Source organism: Haliotis cracherodii, unplaced genomic scaffold (assembly GCF_022045235.1).
Source record: "Haliotis cracherodii isolate W230 unplaced genomic scaffold, xgHalCrac1.p SCAF_16, whole genome shotgun sequence".
Taxonomy (NCBI): domain Eukaryota; kingdom Metazoa; phylum Mollusca; class Gastropoda; order Lepetellida; family Haliotidae; genus Haliotis; species Haliotis cracherodii.
This window is the reverse complement of record NW_027266271.1, coordinates 31,847,997-31,868,024: the sequence shown is the minus strand read 5'-3', so window position 1 is coordinate 31,868,024 and position 20,028 is coordinate 31,847,997. Positions and strand designations below refer to the sequence as shown.

Below are 20,028 nucleotides of genomic sequence, written 5' to 3'. Positions count from 1 at the left end.
TGTTCAGGCTGAGAGCATCACATACATCTTTAGTCAATGTTAATACACATTACGCGACGCCGAGTAGCTGAGGAGCTTGAAGACCATTATGTATATCTTGTTTCAATTGTACACTGATGTAGCGGATAATGGAAAATTTATGAAACTGTATTTGTATTGGCAGAGTCAAAAATAGGTAATTTTACCAAAATGTTTAACTTTAGCTTGTCCTACAAGGTAAGATGGGATGTGATCAGGCATGTGGCTTAACTAATGAACATACGAATTGTTTGATTACTTAGAAGTTGACGGATGACAAAGTAGACACAATTTATGGATAACAACTTCTTTAATACTGTAAAGACGACGTTTCGGTAAAGATCCTTATACCGTCAGTCTTGCTTGACAATCTGTACCGAACGTCGCCTTTACGGTATTAAAGAAGTTGTTATCCGTAAATTGTGTTTACTCTGTATTGAACATACGTCAACAAAAATGTCAAAAAGTGTCCCCTGCCTGCACCCGCAATCCCCCGATGAGATATAAACACCATATTTATTTGACAAGTTCACATTCAGTCTAGCGCTGATGAATCTTACCCACAGGATCAGTACCTGTTCGTGTACCAGGCGGTGGCGAGGGCGGCGGCAGACGGAGACATGACTCTGGACTCCCGTACGCTGAAGGGAGTGGATCTTGGCCCCCTTGCTAACCTCACGATGGGAATCAAGACTGTGAAACAACATCTTGAGGTAATAAAGACAAGAAATAGTATTAGGGCAAGATTGACAAAAAATTGTCTGAAGACAGATTAATGGATTAAAAGGCAGATGACATAATTGGTTTTTTTCAAATGTTAAGGGCTTACACAGTTTCGGGTCAATACCAAAAATGTCAGTCAATACCTGATGTGACCACCATTAGCATTGATCACTGCCACACATCTTCTGTACATTGAGTAGATCAGACGATTTGTGAAGGCCCTAGGGATCCTCCTGCACACATCGGCAGTTGTAGGGACTGGGCGCACATTGTGCAGACGCCTTTGAACCTCATCCCACAAGTGTTCGATGGGGTTCACATCAGGGCTGAGGGCTGGCCACGGTAGAACACGGATGTTGTGTTGTTGCAGAAAGGCCATGGTAGCTCTGGCAACATGGGGACGAGCGTTGTCCTGCTGGAAAATGTGTTGTTGATGTTGTGCAAAAAATGGAACAATGTGGGGTCTGATCACTTGGTCGATATACCGCTGAGCAGTGACGCCATGACCCCGACCTTGACCAACATTCAGAAAGCACATGGGTTCAAGTCTCGAAATATGTCCAATCCCTGCCCATATCATGACGCTAGGTCCACTCACGATGACGCCCATTGTGATGACCCTGTGCCCACTGAAGTCGTGCTTGTCGATGCCGTTGTTGGAGAACAGGACGACGTGCTGGTCGGTGACATCTGAGGTTGTTGGAGACGTCGGATCACAGCGTCCCGGCTAATGTGTTGATTATGTGTTCCTATGGTCTGTCGAGCACTTGCACTTACAGTTAGGAACGGATGTCGCTGGTGTTGACGGGAAATCTGCCGATCTTGTCGAGGTGTGGTGACCCTTGGACGACCGCTCCGAAGAAGGTCATCTGTGGTCTGTGTAGCATTGTATCGATGCAGGAGACGGTAAATTGTGGTAATGTTAACTTTGAAATGACGGGCAACATCTTGGACAGACTCTACAGCTTCCAAACGTCCGATAGCCTGGTTTCTCTGAATTTGAGTGAGGCGTGGCCTTGTTGACCAAGGAGTGGTAGGTCCAAGAATCGGCCACAGTTTTATACTCACGACAGTTCGTGACAGTTCGTGCATTTTAGATTTCGCGAGAAATGGGTGCATGATACCCACATATTCATTGAAATGGTGCGTTTTGGCGATTCGTTTTTTATGGTGCGTTTTTACTCGGGGCTTCCAAAATGCAACCAAAAATATTGATAACACCAACAGGCTTCACTACATGCTAAAACTCGAATCAATTTATGATTCCGTATTTGTTACCATTTGCTTAAAACCACTTACGTTTCATTTGCGTGTGAGTATATATAAGTATGTTGTTTGTTAATAATGTACAAGAGTTGGTATTCATGAGACATTTCAATCGTCAGGGGTTGAAAAGAAACCTCTCTTCAATATGTAATGCAGCCGTTTTGAACATTTGCCAGGAAAGAAAAGTATATTTCCTCATGCCCAGATTGTGTCTGTTCCAGGTGCTTCAGTGTACTCCTGCCCGTGAGTTGATGATAATATAACAAGGAGACGATGTCCTGTGTTTCCTGAAAAAACATATACTCCCACCCGCGACCATAGGACAATTTTAAATAAGCACAGTGTTTTGGTATCTTTTCTAAATAACGGAAGATACTTTGTAATGGATGACATTATTTGTTAAAACGTTACCCTTATAACTGTTATGGTTTGTAAAGTGTTCGAAGACAAGGTTCCGCACTAATATTAATTATTCACTGTTAGATCTTCTAATTTCTGCTCATCAAATAATTGTTGATCATTTATAACAAGAGTAATATTTAAGGCACAATTGCGAATATGAAATATTGTCTATTCCAGAAAATACTGAGATTGACATCGTTGTTTCAATGCCTGTAAGTAAATACTAGTAAAACAAAATGTTTTTTTTCTTTTTCTGTGTCTGAACTCGGTTCTGTCTGTTGGTTTATGACGGTTATGTTTTTATAGGGTGGGGGATTATTAGACAAACGAACGCATTGGTTATGCTTACTCCATTCAATGCAGATGTCGTGCAGGCAGTGACTACAGTTATGGATTCAATGTGAAATGGCAATATTGTAATTAACCAAAGATGATTTATCGTATTATGTTTGTGTTGTCAGTCACATGTATCCACAAATGGGTTCTACGTCTTGACGTCACTTCCGGACAAAGAGGAAGTTTGGAATCAAATTTACAAGACTAGGTCTCGCAGTCTGGTCACGTGGGCACAAGACAATCAGGTACAAAAGGAAGATTGTAGTTCTTGTTTCGCGTTCCAAACAAACAAAGATGAACACAAAGATAACAATACGCATTCATGAACTGTTTCTGTTGCAGACATATCTTCCATCAGCAGAATCCTCTGTCACAACATCAAGACTCACAGCAAGCATGCGCAGTCGCACTCTCATAATGGATGACGTAAACGTTGACACCATTGATCTCGTTTCAAAAGTAATCATTTTCTTGAGCAAAGTAGAAGTTACACCAAGACACAGTTGATCATAAGTTTTATTTTAAAGTCTTATGATTTTTTTTGTATACCTACGTTGATATTGATTTCTATATACTACCGAACAAACAAAACTATACATTATTCTGCATCAATTCCTTAAGCATGTATGTATGTTCTTTCTGTGTGTGTAGTTGATCTGTACACTGTTGTCACTACAGGAGGACAATGCAACATTTACTGTTCAGCATCACCACTTGACAGGAAGTGTTCGAGATCACAGTGGGATGGCTTTGATCGACACCTTGCTTGCACTACATCGACATCCTTGTACAATCGTTTCACGGTATGTCATCTTTTCATGTTTCAGAAAAGCCACAATAGCCTTTTCCTTGTTATGAAAATGAGTCGATTGTACGATTCAGGGTACAAGTATATCATAAGCATATGGCTACAAGTCACGATCAAATAGCTGGTTACCATGTGTTCGACATGAAGGAAAAATTGACGATTGGAAAGTTGAAGTCATCTTTTTATCATACAGTCTTGTGGACAGGTTTTTGTCACTCTGGATATTCATGTAAATATGAAAAGAGATGAGGCAGTTTCACTGTGTCTTTTATTTCTAGTTTTTCTAGAGAATCGCTTCTTTGACTTAAACATCTTGGCGAAATTCCCATGTCTTTTAATTTTTCCCATCCCATCAGATATTCCAATTCATATTCATAACGACACGGATCAGCAAGGATTGGAGCACACCTGGTGCCCATGGGGACGCCTACTTTTTGCCTAAACGTTCGTGTCTGCTTTCGCTTTTGACAAATTGTCCTGAACCTTTGAAAATGGAGATGCAACTACATCTATTGTCACCGCGTTTAGAAACAATGGCCTATGGTTCAAAGAAGGATTTTTTCCGTAAATGTGTCATGTGGGATAGAAACAGTGATGTAAGCCTGTCAGCATAGATACAGCAAACACAACGACATAATGTTAACCTGCGTTTATACTAGACACATTAGTTATGCAATTTGAACCAACCTATCATTGTCTCCAATTTAAGCTGCATGACCGAGACAAGGCTTCTGGTGCTGCTTCTCAACATCGCCAGCAGAATTCAGGACGACGGGAAGGTAGACATCATCACCAATATGCGACGTCTTTACACGCGTCTCGGGGGACGTCCCTTCACTCTGGTATGGCACTCTGACGCTACATAATTAAAAAAACGGCTTAAAAAAACCCTTCATTATTCAAAAAAAATATCTATCTGAAAGCAAGGCAGTTGTTAACTTGAGAGAAGGTAAAGCATCTATTTTCCCGGAAATAGTCAGGCGATACATTACATTACCGACACTGTAACATTTAATGTTCATATAAATACATATATGATATGTATGACACAGTTTTTACTTTCATTTCAGACTGATGTCTGTTTCTGCCTTGAATTTTCAAAACAACGCCTTGGGTCTCTTTGAATCCAGACGCTTCCATACGCAGCTGTAACCGGAACTTTTTCTGAAAACTTGTTTATTTTTTTATCAGTTACTTTAACTACATTTACTTTCTAACATGGTAGGAAAGAGAAACAGCCCATGCCCTAGCTGTACATGCACACACAATAGGTCAGATAAAATAGCTCCATTTTACTGAGACCTATTCACATTTAGCTATGTTTCCTATTGCGCCCACTCATTTAAATATAGTCAACACAAATACGTACCATGCATGCGTGTATATAGAAGGTTGTAATACTCTCAATCCTATTCTAATCTCAGTTTTACGACTTGTTGGTTTCCTTATCTTTGCATACTATTTTATTTTTTGAAAAAGAAAGTTCATTGCAAACTCATTCGCAAAATGATATACATAAATTGTAATAATACCTGGCACGTGACATATAGGCAGGAGTTGAAATAACCACTAGAGTCCATTGTACGAGTCCCATTGTACATTGTATCATGAGCATGTGGGTATGAAAGTATCAAAGAGAGATCATAGCAGGTGTTCGCAGAAATATATCCCGTCACAAACACAAATTCCTGTCAACTGACTACTACTCTCTGTTGATCGCGTATTCGGGTATAACCTGCCTAAGTTCCAGACACTTTTATGAGTAAACTCACTTTTGTGGATTAGCCTGAATATTCACTGAGTATAAGAATGATTTTGTGTTGACATCCATGTTTCTTGTACTGCTCGTGCTTATATTGATGCATCGTTTTGTGCTACTATGTTCGTTCATATCTTTACACCATATACGTTTCTAGGTGATTCAGAGTTTTACTGAGAGTAAATGTGTCCTGAGTTCAAGAAACATTCCAGCATGGCATATGGTCGGTTAAAAAGAGGTTTCCTTTGAGCTTATGAATGCATCGATAACCTACAATCATATCGAGTCATACAAAAATGGCTGTCGATCACCGATACGAACTGTATACTGATATTTTCTCTGATAGACGCTGGGTCTCTAATACAATCAACGCGAAATGAAAAGGCGGCCCACCGTTTAATAGAGGAAATACGGGAAGTGTGGCATCGAACGATTTTGACGTTCTAGGTGGTAGCGGTAGCCCCGACCTCGATGTTGAGATTGAGATATAGCTACTAAAACTTTATCTTTTGCATACAAATAATGATGTTTATGAAACTGTTAGGGATATGTTTGGTGGCGAACAGGTAATTTCCCCAATTGAAACAGACGATAATGAAAGTAAAATAAAACATTATAATTTTTATATATTCATGACAACATGTTTACAAACCATTTTTGTGATCGATATTTATTGCCATCACCATCAACCACCAACGTTAGGAACTGGCATGAGGGAGTTTGAAAGTCCTTCAGAAGACACTCCTCCCTTCGAAAGCCACGAAAACTGACTTGTAAACAAATAACAAATGTCCCGACATCACTGTCATCAAATCACAGCACAGGGACTTGATCAGCACCTTGTCAAACATGATGAAATTCATTTCTGAACATGCACAATAAGCGAAACATACACGAAACACTGTCTCGGGGCCTTTGACATGCTGGCGTTAAATTACCGTGAATTCTTGAAACTGACAGGTCACAAAACATGCAATCCCTCGTATCGTACAATGCCGGCTCGTCAGCAGCCTCAAAAGCGGCTGTTCAGTCATACTTCAGTTCAATTGGCAATCGTATTGTACCAGCAGGCTCAATCCCAGTAAATCTACAGGTTAATGTTGAACCACATCATAGGTCGGGGTTGTCATCCTGCTTCTTGTAATTTGTCTGAAGCACGGAAAATATAAGCAACAACATTGGCAGCCATTGACAGTTGTGAGGTGTGAGTAACCATAATGTAATAAGTCAAGTTCTGGAACATTCAAATTCGTGGTGGAGAGGCATGTATTTTGTTTATTTATTTACTGGGGATAACTGTTAATTAACTTACACATGTAGATATATAGCAGAATGTTAATTCATAAAGTTTGTTGGAGAAATATCATCGTTCAGCATTTGTAAAACTATTTCTACATCCTGTAACCCAAAGAATGGGAAATTCCATATTCGATTTCCAAGAAATGACATTTGAGAGTCCAAACAGTGCACAGCAGATTGTGATGAAACTAAAACATCTATCTTCGGACTATGTTTGGGAGGTTATTTGTCAACATCCTTTCAAAAAACACTTATTTGAACTACTCGTGACAATGGGTCTTTTAATGTTGAACTTAACAAATATTTGTTACATATGTAACTACCTGGGAACCCTTTTCAGAATGTTCTACGACAGCAGACTTTTGTATCCTGTGTAGTTTTTCAATGCAAGAGCGAACCGTTTTCAAAGCGCTGTTGCCGTCATGGTAGAATGGAGATAAGCCTTGGTTGCAAATTAGTAAGAGGTATCTACTTTACACTGGGACGACATCAAATTTCAACAAACAGTAGGTTTATCTCCTTAATGCACAAAAGGACAATCATTTGCATTACTCGTTTGGAAGTTTTACAAGAAACATCGTAAATGTTGTTCAAGATTAGCAATGTTAGTATACTATTGTCTGCATTAATTATTTACACATAATTGTACAATTATATAGCATGCTTCATTATGCTTCGTGAATAAAAACCTTTAAGTGCAAATTGCTTTAGTTGTGATGTGATATACAGTAAACTACGGTTATAACGAACACACTTATAACGAACTAACGGATATAACAAACGAACTTTTTAGTCCCGACTATATGCTGTAGTTATGTTGTATATATGCTTATAACGAATTACGGTTATAACGAACTAAAATTAGTAGTCCGTTTGAGTTCGTTATAACCGTAGTTTACTGTAAAATGGAAGTATGTGTCAGTCTGTCGTGACTGAAAAGTCTATCTTGAAAAGAGTAACAATGACATCATAACAGCCAAAAATGTGTACAGCTTTTTTTCATAGCGGCTTCCTCGTATTGTTTACTGTAATAGCGTGTACACACTGTTGATGGATTTGGGATGAAAGGAAGTTTTTTTTGCATTCCAGTGTAGCTGAAACAAGGATGTGGGTTTTATAAGATTTGATAATTCAAATTATCCATATTCTAAAAGCTGAGTCGATTGTACCATGTGTTTATGAATCACTAATAAATGGTAATGATACCAGGTGTGTTCGCGAAAAGGTGAGCGTACCCTGCACCATCAGTGGCACTTGCCACACACAGAGGCAAGTCAATAGTTCATTGATATACATCGGTATACGAGAAGTTTACGTAAAACTTCTTGGCCAACTTCCCGTGTTTTGATTTTCGATTCCGTAAACATAAACAGATCAGCAAGTGGGTTGGGAGAGCGGCACAGTTGATGGATGCCCTCGGACATGCGTACGTCTTGCATGTGTTCACAAATGGTAAAGTAAAGCCAAAAACGGTCAAAGTTCGTCAGACATTGGAATGCTATACTGTGACATATTCGACCCTATACATGACATCTTGATGTACATCTATCATTGTATTTTATGTTGTACAATTCATGTTCCACCGAGTAATAAAAGAAGAAGAAAAAGAAAAAAAAACTCCTTGGGGAAAACATTTAACCCCAAAACGGGTAGCGGACCCTAAAAAGGGCCTCGCCGGCTCGGCCTGGGGCAGGCAAAAAATGAGTGATTGAGTTACAATTTAACGGCGGGTCGGCATTATTAGGCAAAAATATGACTCTTTGGGTTACAGTGTTCAATATAAAATATTATACTGGAAACGCACCGGAAGAATGTTTAAATGGGTTGACAGTTTATGTAGTATTCATTAACACCTCCAGTGAGTAAGGTTTAAAGTGAATTACAGCTGAATTAATAGTGGAACTCGTCACCAATTACTTTGGAGTCACACAATGTACATATCCTTTGTTCTCCAGGGAGAATTTCCTGTTGGTCTGTTTTTATTCAACATATACGTATTCATAAATAACTAGTTGGCATTTAACAGCCATTACATATCCATATGTGCACAGTCTGGCCCTAAAGTTTAAAAAAACCCCACAAAGTTCCTTTTACGAGTACAGGAAGTTAAACACACCAACCCCAGTCCCGGCCAAATGTCACCTGCTCGAAAACATCCGTGCATGGCCGTGGTCACAATCAGGATGAGTCATCGACAACACTAAATATTGGAAAAACTTTTAACTACTCAATAGATGTACATTTGAAAACATCAACAAATCTCACAAAAGGTCATCCAATCACAACTGCCAGATCTCGCAATCTACATTCAATCTTTCTCCAAGACAGCTGCTGTCCGAACGACTGATTTGATGTGGTAGTAGTAGTCATCCTGTAGGCTGGCGCCAGAACCCTCAGAGTTGCAGAGTAGTTCTTTCTGAAAACAGTTCAGACATCAGATAATATAATATCCATTTACTTCAATGAAAGTAGTGATTATATTGTCAACAAGAGAAGTAAAAACGTTAACCAAGCGTCCTACAAGTGTTCATGGTAGTAGATTGTAGTTGTGTGGTAACTACGGTTTACCCCTCTTATGAATTTGCTTAATTACATCCCATCTAACCTTTCTTCTGGTGTCGTACCAGTATGAAATATCATATTGAACAATATAAGCTAAACAGTCATCTTTCCGCCTGATAATGCCCACGCGCCGTCAGATTTTGCCTGACCCAAGTCGAACCATCTAGGCCCGTCTTTGTCCGACAAGCGTTCTCCAGTATGGTCTGCCCCTAGCCAAGTCGACGAGGCACCTCTCTTCGCCCCAACCTGCACCGGCGCTCCCGTCTGCCCCTAGCCAAGTCGAGCCGGCGAAACCCGTCTTCGTCCGTGGTTTGGGGTTACGCGAAAACCAACTGTTGATATCCAGTGATCCATTCCTATAATTCTCACCGATATTTTGCCTCTTAAGCCTCAGTAGTTAAGTACCTCGGTGTAGAACCACCTCAGGATTATGGAACCACTCAGGATTATGGAACCAAGATGGCGGCACATCCTCTGTGACGTCACTTCCGGTCACGTGACCTGCGCAGTGCATGATGGGACTCTGCGCGTGTGCCTCCAAGATGGCGTCGCTTCCGTTTCCGGTGGCGTGCGCCTCCAAGAGGGCGTCGCTTCCGTGTCCGGTGGCGTGCGCCTCCAAGAGGGCGTCGCTTCCGTGTCCGGAGGCGCGCGCCTCCAAGAGGGCGTCGCTTCCGTGTCCGGAGGCGCGCGCCTCCAAGAGGGTGGCGCTTCCGTGTCCGGTGGCGCGCGCCTCCAGGGGGTGGCGGTGGTGGAGGGAGGGAGGGAGGGAGGGAGGGTGGTGGTGGTGAAGGGAGGGAGGGAGGAAGGAAAGGAGGAGGAGACGGGTTCATGGTGTGGGTGGGTGGGTGGGAGGGTCGTCAAAGCAAAGGAGGAAAGTTGTCTTTCGGGAGAGATGGGTGGCCCTGAAAAGGGCCGTTGGAAAACAAACTGGAAACTGGAAACTGGAAACGACAGGAAACGTCAGGAACACTGGAACACTGGAATACTGGAAAAACTGCAAACGATGGGACACTGGTAAAAAACAGTGGGGTAGCATGACCCCATGCGTTAGTCACTTTGTTCAGATGATCTCTCTTCTTCATCCTCTACTTCCATCTCATCCTCGGACTGAAGGTGTCGTCGGCGCTTTGAAGCGTGCTTTCTTGAGAGGCTTCTGGCCCGTTTTCTTTTCTCTACAAGAGGTGTGATGTCCGCCCGGAGTTGTGCGAGGCATTCTTTTAGGTCGAGGACATCGACGTGCACGTCTTCGATGAGATGAACCACTTGTGTCACGGGTGTCACGGGTGTCACGGGTGTCACGGGTGCCGCGGGTGTCGACGTGGACGGTGTTGCTGACGTTTTCTTTCGACTGGGTTCTGGGCAATCTGCAGCGAAATGACCCAGGGCTTGACAGTTGTAACAGTGGTCCAGGCGATGGGGAGTCTTCTTTCGACTGGGTTCTGGGCAATCTGCAGCGAAATGACCCATGGCTTCACAGTTGTAACAGGGACCCAGGTTCCGATTCTCCTGCTTCTCTTGACTGTTCATCTTCAGACAGACATAGTGACGGTGACCTTGAGTGCCACACTCGAGGCATGTCACTTCAGGGCAGTACAGGTAACTGTGACTGTCGGTCTGGCACTTCATACAACTGTATCGAGCTGGCATGATGGGTTTCATAGAATGCAGTGTGTGTGTGTGTGTGTGAGTGGCTTCGCTCTTGTTTTGTTTTTTTATAGGAGAGGTACTGACACCCTGCTTCCTGATTGGTTCCCCAGGCCGCGCCCCCGATTGGTTCGTTTCGGGGCCTGGTCTGCACCTCGGTTTTCCAAAACGGACCGACCCCTGTGTTTCTTTTCCATAGGAAATGGATTTTACCATGGGAGAGAAAGCACAACCCCGGTTCGGCCAATCAGAGTCCCGCATGACCCGAGCACGGTCTCTGATTGGTCGACAACCCAGGCTTCGGATTGGTCCAATTTCGATCCGTTTTTTTTTATCGGGGTGTGCATTTCGATCCTGTTTTGTTTTTCTTCATCCTACAGACCACAGAACACGACTATGAGTTTTTAAAAAAAATTTAATCCCCTCGCTCACATGAACCAACACCACAAAACAAAAAGTCACAGGATGAGGGGGCCGTCCCTGTGACTTTTGTGAACACTGGGGGTATGAACGTCTGTACACTTTGAAAAAAGAAACGTTGTCACTTGGGGTGAACAAGACACTCGACTCTTCTCTTCCGTGCTTCTTGGGACACCAAACGTCTGTATTTTTCGTTCACTTCTCCATCAGGACAAAACACACACAAGTATTCGCAGGGCACTTTGGCGTGCTTCAGATGTTCTTTCCAGGGTTGGTCTGTGGCTTCCCATTGGCGGAGTGCCACACCGCAGCAATAACAGGTCACACAGTCACCTTGTCCTGGATAGAAATAGCCAGCCATGGCCATGTCATACGGGGTCTGGGTCATCTGTTTAGGCCACGTTTTAAAAGATCTCAGACGTTCTTGAAATGAATCATAGTGAGGATGAGAAGGATGACACAGGGTGTAAGAAGGAAAAGGTCCCTCCAGAATGTCACTGAGTCGCCACGTGTCGTCCCTAAAGAGGGAATGTTTTCTCGCTTCTTGTTCTCTCGCCTTTTCAGACACCCACTCGGAATCGGTGACGACATCTCGGGAGGATGACATGGCATTCATAGAACGTCTTTGCTCCATGATGACGGTGACTTCACTGAAAGAAGGTCTGAGGGTTCGCTTGCTTTTATGAAACTCTCCACCCTACTCCCTTCCACGGAAGGTCATGACCTTAGCTTCCACCTCCTCCACCTCCTTCACCTCATCACGTGACGTCATCCTGTGTTTGGGTTGACGGACACACGGCATGATTCGTGACACGATCCATGACATGACATGGTACACGGGGAGGGGGTGTGGGGATCGATGCGTACTGGAATGACCGACACCAGGCAGCTGATCTTTCAAGCATGGCCTTTCTCTTTTATCTATTTTTTATTTTAATTTTACACTTGGGTGTGCACTGACATGACAGATGCACAGACAGACGGACAGACAACGTCAACGACATCTCAACTCAACCTCTACCCTCGGTTCGGCACTCTATTGGAGTTGAGATCAATCAAGACACAAAGAGTCAGTTCAATCAATCACTGTTTAATCATGAAAAAACCCAATCACAACCAGATACAATGGAAATACGAAAAGTCAATGGAGGAGGGAGTGCTTTGCATGTCCCTACAACAACCACAACAACAACAACAATAACGCGACAACGTTTTCCTCTTCCATCTTCAAGCCCATAAGAGGTGGTCCTCCCTCAACCCTGTGAGAGGTCCATCCGTTCAACACGTACAGTCTATGGTCTCCCTGAAACAGACATGACACATCACTTGATCACGGTTGCAGCTTACGTGTTGACAAGTTCTTCGAGTGAAGAGGAGGATCACCATAAGATGTGATCCTCAGCAGATGTGATAGGCATGTCATCATGTGTCATTATGCGGTCATAGGTCAACATACTACAAGTACAGTCTATGAGCTCCAGACCACAGGTATGACACATCACTTGCCCGCTGTTGCAACTGATGTATCTTAACATGTTGTTGTGTCGGCAAATATGACATCCGCGTTGTAGGGGAGTGAGTTGAGCTTCTCCATAAGGATCCAGGTCAACGTCGTTGTCATCTTCATTATCATCGCAAACCAGGGGCGTACCTGAGGAGTAGACATGAACATCTTCCGGGGATGTTGGTGACCAAGAAGCCTCAAGCAGGGGGAGCGTGTCCAGATCCATGGAAGGGAGAGTGGCCAGCTTGAGCGCTTCATGATCCTCACGGTCACCCGTCGCCATCGTCACAGCAGGGGCATTCGGTGAATAGGTGGGCTCCCGAGGGGTTTGTTCCCACCACTGTTCTAGCACGCCCTGGACTGAACTGACATCAGGGATCCTGTCAATCATAGGACAGAGTCCATTTATCATAGGAATAGGTCATGAATATGAATCACATCAAGAATGACTGAGACAAAGAAGAGCAAGGGTACTTACAGCTGTTCTTGAGGAGAGATCTTCAGAGATAATTTCTTCCGTGATCGTCTTTTTGCAGGCGTTGCAGGTTTCAAAAAGGATGTCCCCATCGTTTCGATGTCTGTGGTCGCTGCAGCCGTTGTTGCTGTTGCTGCTGTGGTGGTGGTGGTGGTGGTGGTGGTGGGTGTTGCTGCTGCTGTGGGGACCACAACGACTGTGGGCTTGCTTGTCTTTTTCTTCTGGATCTTCTTTATCGTCTTCTTCGATGTGCCTTTCTCGGGTTCAGTCAGCTTCCTCATCTTTGAACGTATCTGTTCGCACATCAGGTTGTCGCCCTTCGCACGTAACTTGGCGTACGCGTCGTCGGTCTTCATCTTTAAACACAGCAAGTCGTACACTTCACCCCACAGTTCAGCAGTCATGTCACCGTTCCCATCTCCACTGCTTCCTTGGCCACTCATGTCGCTTCGTGTCTTGTCATTCAATCGTTTCGACATGATGTTGTCCGGATGTTCTGTTCGTTGTTGTTTCTTTCCAAGTCTTCACGGAGGTGTGTCAACACTTGATGGTACTCTCTCCAAACACGTGTTTCTTCCAGATAAAACGCCAACAACCAACACAACGTGAGGAACATCAATCAGAGGGGGGGGGGGGGGCGATGTGGTTGCTTGGTCCGTTCAGTGAAAAGTGATGACCGGAGAGCATCGGGCGTATTAAAAGCCACGGAGGTCCTGCTTTCTGATTGGTCCGTTCCGGTGTCTGGTCTGAGTCTCCATTTTTCCAAACTGGACCGACCCTTGTGTTTCTTTTCCATAGGGTTAGGCTTGTAGCGTGAGAGAGAAAGCACAACCTCGGTTCGACCAATCAGAGCCCACCATGGCTCGAGCACGGTCTCTGATTGGTCGACAACCCAGGCTTCGGATTGGTCCGATTTCGATCCGTTTTTTTTTTCTGTAAGGGGTTCATGTCGATTCAGTTTCGATCCCCTTGTCATGAAAAAATTATAGAAAGTCGTCTCTGTACCCAAAGGGGAGCGTGTCTACAGGTAGGCCTGTGGTTTCGTCGTAGACGACACGTCGCTTGTCGTACACGGTACGATAGTCTTTTCGGGTGGGGCGGGTCACGAGTGCGTTTTCGTGCCGAGGTCCTTTTCGAATGATCTGATGAGGGTAATCCAAACTGATTTTCTCTTCCTCCTCTTTCCCAGACCGTTGTCCCAGTATCAGTCCTTTCATGGTGTCAAAGTTGAGATGGCGTTGGTTTCGGTAATTCAAAGTGAACCCTCGCACTTTGCAGGTCGTGCGCGTTCCATCGGGTCTGGGGTTCATTAACTCATAGCCATAGTTTTTGGGACCTCCTGACACAAACGTCTTGATGGTGTTTCCGTCCAGTTCATCCGTAAACTCACCCAACGAATGACCCAGCTCTGGATTCGCGTCGTGGGGTCGATGAATGTAAATGACGCTGTCCGTGTCAAAGTACAAGACCCTGCGGCCCACCAGGGCAAGGGTCTCGTACAGCTTGAGACGTGCTTGGGCGGTGACCCAAGCAGCGATGGCGACATTGAAATGAGAATGAGGGGTTTGGAATTCTTTCCGCTGGGTATAGGTCACATCCACCATGTGTTCGTTGACAACGGTCACATCCTCGATGGTATTGCGGTCATCCCTCCACAAGGCAAAGTACTGTGCAGGATCGTTCATATAGACGTTCTGACTGTAGTCTACCCGTTGCCCAAACTTGCCCCAGAGCGAATTCAGTTGCATCTTGGCAATCGTGCGGCGTCCTGGATTTTTTTCGATGCGGTCCTTGTCCAACCGAATGCCTTCTTTGTCGTAGATCTCCTGGATGTAAGCATCGTGATCCGTACATCCTTCGGGGTATCCGCTGGCTTCGAGCTTCTCCTTGAAATGTCGATCGATGTAAGTGTCAAAGAGTCCCACTTGCTGGGTGTCGGGGTCATGCTGTGCAAAGGTGTCAAAATGCCAAACGTCGTAGATCTGAAGCACCCGGTAGTCATACTTCTTCACGGCTTCCTGGAGTTCTACGGTGGCGTACGTCCCCACCCATGACCTCTCTTCGTCCGTGTGCTCGCAGGGGGAGTCTGACCGGGTATCGGCACACGTACGGCACAAAGGACAGAGCAGTTTGCCGCCCGATCTGTAAGGCAGTAGCGGATGGTAGAGTCGTTTCGGGGGTAGGACACGGCATTGGATCAGGCCTTTCAGTTCAAACAACGTGTCCACAGGGGGTTGATGGAGAAGGGTCGGGTGTCCCGTGGGAAACGCTCCGGTCTTACAAATGTAGGGATAAAGGGAACAAATATCAATGTACTTGATGGTTTCACCTTCTTGGGCTTCGTAGCATAATCGCGTGGCATTGGTGCGTCCTCCATAGAAGGCGTCGCGAGGGTTGAGCGGCCCGGGGACGTGACGACAGTGGGGTCCCTGCAAGAAAGCACGTAGAGCGGAGTCCTCCCGTTGCATTTTCGTAAATTCGTGCTCCCACAGGGCGACGACCCGTTTCACCTCAGGGTGTTGACTCAAGAGACTCAAGCGGTAGTGGGTGTCGGTGTAACGGGCTCCCAACGACGTGCCCAGGACGGGATGCGGTTCTCCACGTCGGGTCTTGTGACAGGTGTTGCACCCATGCCAGAAACAGCCCAGGAATTCGTAGACGGTGCCTGTCGCTGGATCGTACCCATCCACGCTGTACCGATGTTGGCCCTCTCCACAGGTGAACTCTTTTTCACCGCCATTCCTGGCGTGCTGGAGGTGCAGATGGGGGTCCCTTTCCATCAGAGAGTGGAGCCAGTGCATACAGGCCTGGGAATAGTTTCTCTTGGGTTGGTAGCCTTGAGGTGGAAGAATGGCGATGGTATTGGGTTTCAGGTCGTGTTTTCGGAAGGATTTCATGGTGAACGCAGCAGCTGTCATCACTTCCACAAAGGGATCCATGCCCACCGAGTGGATGGCGTTCTGTCGGAAGTCAGCGCATCCCCGTCTCAAAATGTCCACATCGCTCTGGCAGTAAGCTAAAAGTTCTTCTTGTAAGTCGAACAAGGCTCCTTCTTGCACTTTTTGGGTATGCCACTGGAGGAAGGCTGAGCGTTCCGCGGGAGACATGCCATCGGGATCGTACGTGACGGCTGGTGGATAGGGACCTCTGTAGGTCTGATTGACTCTCGTATTGAAAAAGTGTGGAAAGTACCCTTTCTTCATTTCTTTCAGCCCAAAGCTCTTGGGAAAGGCTTTCAGGGGGTAAGGGATGAAATTTAAGCTGTCTTCGAAACACAGCCGTCCCAGGGTCATCTGCAAAATTTGTTGGCCATGTCGAATCTTGGTGGGGAGTGTCACCAGGAGGGGGGACAGGCCCTTCAGGATTAAATGTAAATCATAGGATCGTGCATTGTGGGCCATCACATAAATGCGATCCTCCTTCGGGACTGTATGGCAGGAGGTGTTCTTGTTCTTTGGCTTCTTTGTATTCTTCACTTCCATGACCTCTTCCACCTCCTCCACCTCTTCCGTCTCCTCCGCCTCCTGCTGGGGTGATGCATGCCGTTGACGTTTGGCAGCGTCCTTTCTTGAGGGGGTGCCATCCCGTTTTCTTTTTTTCCCCAGGGGGGCTGTTGTCCCCTTGCGTGTGCTGCCCTCCTCTTCCTCCGGGTTGGGCTTCTTCTTGGGTATTTCACACAACGTGGTCAACCACACACACACATCATGTCGCGTGGTGGGCCCTCGAAACACGATCTCACGGCTGGGACCATACCCTTCTTCTCTCCATGGGCAGTGTTCGCACAAGTTCTTGCTCACTTCACTGATGCATCGTCCACATCCTAGTTGCACCACGCACAAATTTGGAATGTGTTCCCCCGTGTCTTGCATGCATTCAAAATCGTAGAAGACGTATTGGACGTCGTCTCGTACGTGATGTTGTTCCTCTTCCCCCTCCTTCTCCGTTTCCTCTCCCCCCTCCCCCTCCTCCCCCTCCTCCTCCCCCTCCTCGTTTTCTTCACGGAGAGGCGTCATGTAACAGCGATGGTCTGGGGTCATGGGTTCTCGGCACACCAAGCAGGGATGTTCTTCGTCGAAGCACTCGTGGTGAACCATGGGGGTCTCCAAGACGCGGACCAGCTGAAAACAGTTCGGGCACCTGTGAATCGATTGACAGGCGCTGGGTTTTCCCTCTGACGGTGACTGGAGATGTCGGGTGTAACACGTTGGATTGGGGAACCAACCTTGACATGTCAAGCAAGGGATCCCGAGTTCTTCCTGGGGTCCGCAATAGCTAGAGTAGAAGCAGCGGTGACAGCGGTATTCCTTGGTGCAGGGATGGGTTTCGGGATGGTCGTAACGTTTGTCGCAGCGTTCGCAGTAATGGTTAGAGCCATAAAAAGCGGACATGGAAGTGATGACATCGTAGTGCTGATCATGATGGTATAAATGCAGCACCGTGGCGTGAGGTGGAGCCTCATCACACTTGTACAACAGTCTCTGACCCACCTCTTGACTGTAGACTTTCAGTTGATAATGCAGGAGGGTCAAGGCCCGTCCCACGCGTGCGAGGTCGTCCAGCCCCCGACAGGGACCTTCAGGCAGGCCAAGGCGTCGAAACAAGGCCCGTGCCCGTAGGCCTTGAACGTCGACGCGATTCGTTCTCGTCAGTCTCACTAACTGGGCTTTCCATGCTGTCGTCAGAGGATGGGGTTTGTAGGCATAATGCTGTGCCACCACCAGGGCCCGTGCCAAACAGGATTGATCTTCGTTCTTGATCCGTACGATGCACCTTTTGCGTGTTAAAAAAGCTTCGAGTCCAATCACGTTTTTCACCCGGGGAGCACCACTGCCCGATCCTAACCTGTCGGGATCTGCGACGTGTACTAAAGTCACATCCATGGTGGCATCGATGTTCAGGTCTTTGTTGGACTGTTGGACTTTTTCCACGGCCTGCAAAATATCTGGCCCATGGAGATCTTCAAAACGTCGAAAGGGAATCCGTATGGGGGTGTTCAAAGCGGGATGATCGATACCTAGACCAATACGATCTCCCTTCTGACCTGACATCTGTTCATAAAAGTCATCGATCACCCTGTCAAATAAAGCTGGCAGTTCCAGGGGGACGCGTTCCGGTGGTACGGTGTCCAAGTAGTCTGGGTTGAAAGTCAAACGATAGGTATGATTAGCAGTTCTTAACCGTCTGGAGCGGGTGGTATCTTTCCTCTCCAAACGATAGGGCGCACTTTGGTTGCTCGTCATGATAGCGATGTGTGTCTGATGAACGCCTGTACTCTAAGAGGGTCTGAACGTCTGATGGATGGACAACCCTTCCCCAAAACAGGATCGAAATCGGACCAATCCGAAGCCTGGATTGTCGACCAATCAGAAGACAGCCTCGACCAATCAGAACACAGCACCCGACCCGAGTTGTGCTTTCTCTCCCATGGTAAAATCCATTTCCTATGGAAAAGAAACACAGGGGTCGGGTCGTTTTGGAAAACCGAGGTGCAGACCAGGCCCCGAAACGAACCAATCGGTGCGTTGCGTTTTGGGCCAACCAGGAAGCAGCCCATTTCGATCCGGTTCTTCCCCCATAAAACAAGAGTGGATTCGAATGGGTCAGTGTCACTTGTAAAATTGATGTGATAAAATCAAGAATGTCTGAAACAAAGAAGAGTGGTACGACGATGACGACGCGTGGCGAAGATGTGGGAATGGATGGTACAGATACTCGTGGATGTTGGAGTAAGAGTCATGCCGAGGAGGCGGTGTCACTGCTCAGTCAAACACCATCGCACTATTATCTGCGCTTTGAAAGAAGGCTCGCTTCGTTTGAGACGTGGCCCACGCAAATGTATCAGACTGCTGAAGAGATGGCTCATGCGGGCTTTGTCTACACTCAGGGTGCCGATGGTGTGTGCTGTTTCCAATGTGGTGTGCGGCTGAGACAATGGGCACCCCACGACAATCCTTGGGTGGCACATCACAAGTGGTCCCCAGACTGCGATTACCTCAAGCTAACCGGGCTGGTGAAACACCAGAAGCAACTACAACTACACTATCTCTGCGAAGAGAAACAGAGGTACACGAATGACGTAGCAGAGCCGGCTGCCTAGGAGGACGACGTTTCCCGTGTCCTGCGTTCCCGTTCAAGTTCCCGTTCAAGTTCCTGTTCATACGGCCCTTTTCAGGGCCACCCATCTCACCCAAAAGACAACTTTCTACCTTTGCTTTGCCAACCCCAACCCCAATTTGAAAACACACACACAGGGCACGACGTTTGCATGGCAACACACAAAGTACATGACGTTCACATCGTGACACGAAGTCCATGACATGTGCAAACTTAACGTCACGTAGGTGTATCGATCTTTCTCTATTCATCTCAATACGACACTACTCAATACACACACACACACACACAGGACACCACGTTTTGCCTGACATTCCGATTGGCATGGGAGTGACACACACGTACATCATGTAGGCATTCCCACGTTCATGTCTACCTATGAAGGTCCACCTTCCTTTAGCATTCAGACGACCGTCTACCTCAAAAAAAAATACCAAGGCTACCCAAGAAGAAAAAAAAACCGGATCGAAATCGGACCAATCCGAAGTCTGGGTTATCGACCAATCAGAAGCGGCGCTCGGGCCATGGCGGGCTCTGATTGGCCGAACCGGGGTTGTGCTTTCTCTCCCATGGTAAAATCCATTTCCTATGGAAAAGAAACACAGGGGTCGGTCCGTTTTGGAAAACCGAGGTGCTGACCAGGCCCCGGAACGAACCAATCGGAGCTGCGGCCTGGCGAACCAACCAGGAGGGAGGAT

At 46.1% G+C, this 20,028-nt stretch overlaps 4 protein-coding genes across 4 annotated transcripts in view; 2 read left to right on the top strand and 2 right to left on the bottom strand.

The window, feature by feature from the left end:
- The window catches only part of LOC139463706 (receptor-type tyrosine-protein phosphatase T-like), a 48,425-nt gene extending 47,575 nt beyond the window's left edge, over nucleotides 1–850 (top strand). The window contains exon 17 of the mRNA XM_071244960.1: nucleotides 585–850. Within this exon, the coding sequence (XP_071101061.1) occupies nucleotides 585–794 (210 nt within the window). The 3' untranslated portion in view covers nucleotides 795–850. The remainder of the gene's footprint in view (nucleotides 1–584) is intronic.
- Nucleotides 851–2,568: 1,718 nt separating this feature from the next.
- LOC139464078 (uncharacterized) lies at nucleotides 2,569–4,983 on the top strand. The gene is made up of 6 exons (XM_071245632.1): nucleotides 2,569–2,621; nucleotides 2,871–2,990; nucleotides 3,088–3,204; nucleotides 3,427–3,548; nucleotides 4,263–4,395; nucleotides 4,624–4,983. The coding sequence occupies exons 1-6, from the start codon at nucleotides 2,616–2,618 to the stop codon at nucleotides 4,675–4,677; spliced, it is 552 nt and encodes a 183-aa protein (XP_071101733.1). The 5' UTR covers nucleotides 2,569–2,615; the 3' UTR covers nucleotides 4,678–4,983.
- Nucleotides 4,984–10,220: 5,237 nt separating this feature from the next.
- On the bottom strand, nucleotides 10,221–10,832 carry LOC139463579 (uncharacterized). The gene has a single exon (XM_071244851.1). The coding sequence runs from the start codon at nucleotides 10,830–10,832 to the stop codon at nucleotides 10,221–10,223; it is 612 nt and encodes a 203-aa protein (XP_071100952.1).
- A 1,560-nt stretch (nucleotides 10,833–12,392) lies between these two features.
- Nucleotides 12,393–13,804, bottom strand: LOC139463578 (uncharacterized). Its single transcript, XM_071244850.1, has 2 exons — nucleotides 13,220–13,804; nucleotides 12,393–13,121 (listed from the first exon to the last, which is right to left on the bottom strand). The coding sequence occupies exons 1-2, from the start codon at nucleotides 13,693–13,695 to the stop codon at nucleotides 12,617–12,619; spliced, it is 981 nt and encodes a 326-aa protein (XP_071100951.1). The 5' UTR covers nucleotides 13,696–13,804; the 3' UTR covers nucleotides 12,393–12,616.
- Nucleotides 13,805–20,028: the final 6,224 nt, after the last annotated feature.

What these genes read in the sequence shown, in the direction of transcription:
- LOC139464078 (XM_071245632.1), top strand. An exon ending in CCATTGATCTCGTTTCAAAA is followed by an intron (nt 3,205 to 3,426) that starts GTAATCATTTTC and finishes TCACTACAGGAG; the next exon opens with GACAATGCAACATTTACTGT. An exon ending in CCTTGTACAATCGTTTCACG is followed by an intron (nt 3,549 to 4,262) that starts GTATGTCATCTT and finishes CTCCAATTTAAG; the next exon opens with CTGCATGACCGAGACAAGGC.
- LOC139463579 (XM_071244851.1), bottom strand. Translation starts at nt 10,832, where the DNA reads ATGAAACCCATCATGCCAGCTCGATACAGTTGTATGAAGTGCCAGACC.
- LOC139463578 (XM_071244850.1), bottom strand. Translation starts at nt 13,695, where the DNA reads ATGTCGAAACGATTGAATGACAAGACACGAAGCGACATGAGTGGCCAA. An exon ending in ATCTCTCCTCAAGAACAGCT is followed by an intron (nt 13,122 to 13,219) that starts GTAAGTACCCTT and finishes TATGATTGACAG; the next exon opens with GATCCCTGATGTCAGTTCAG.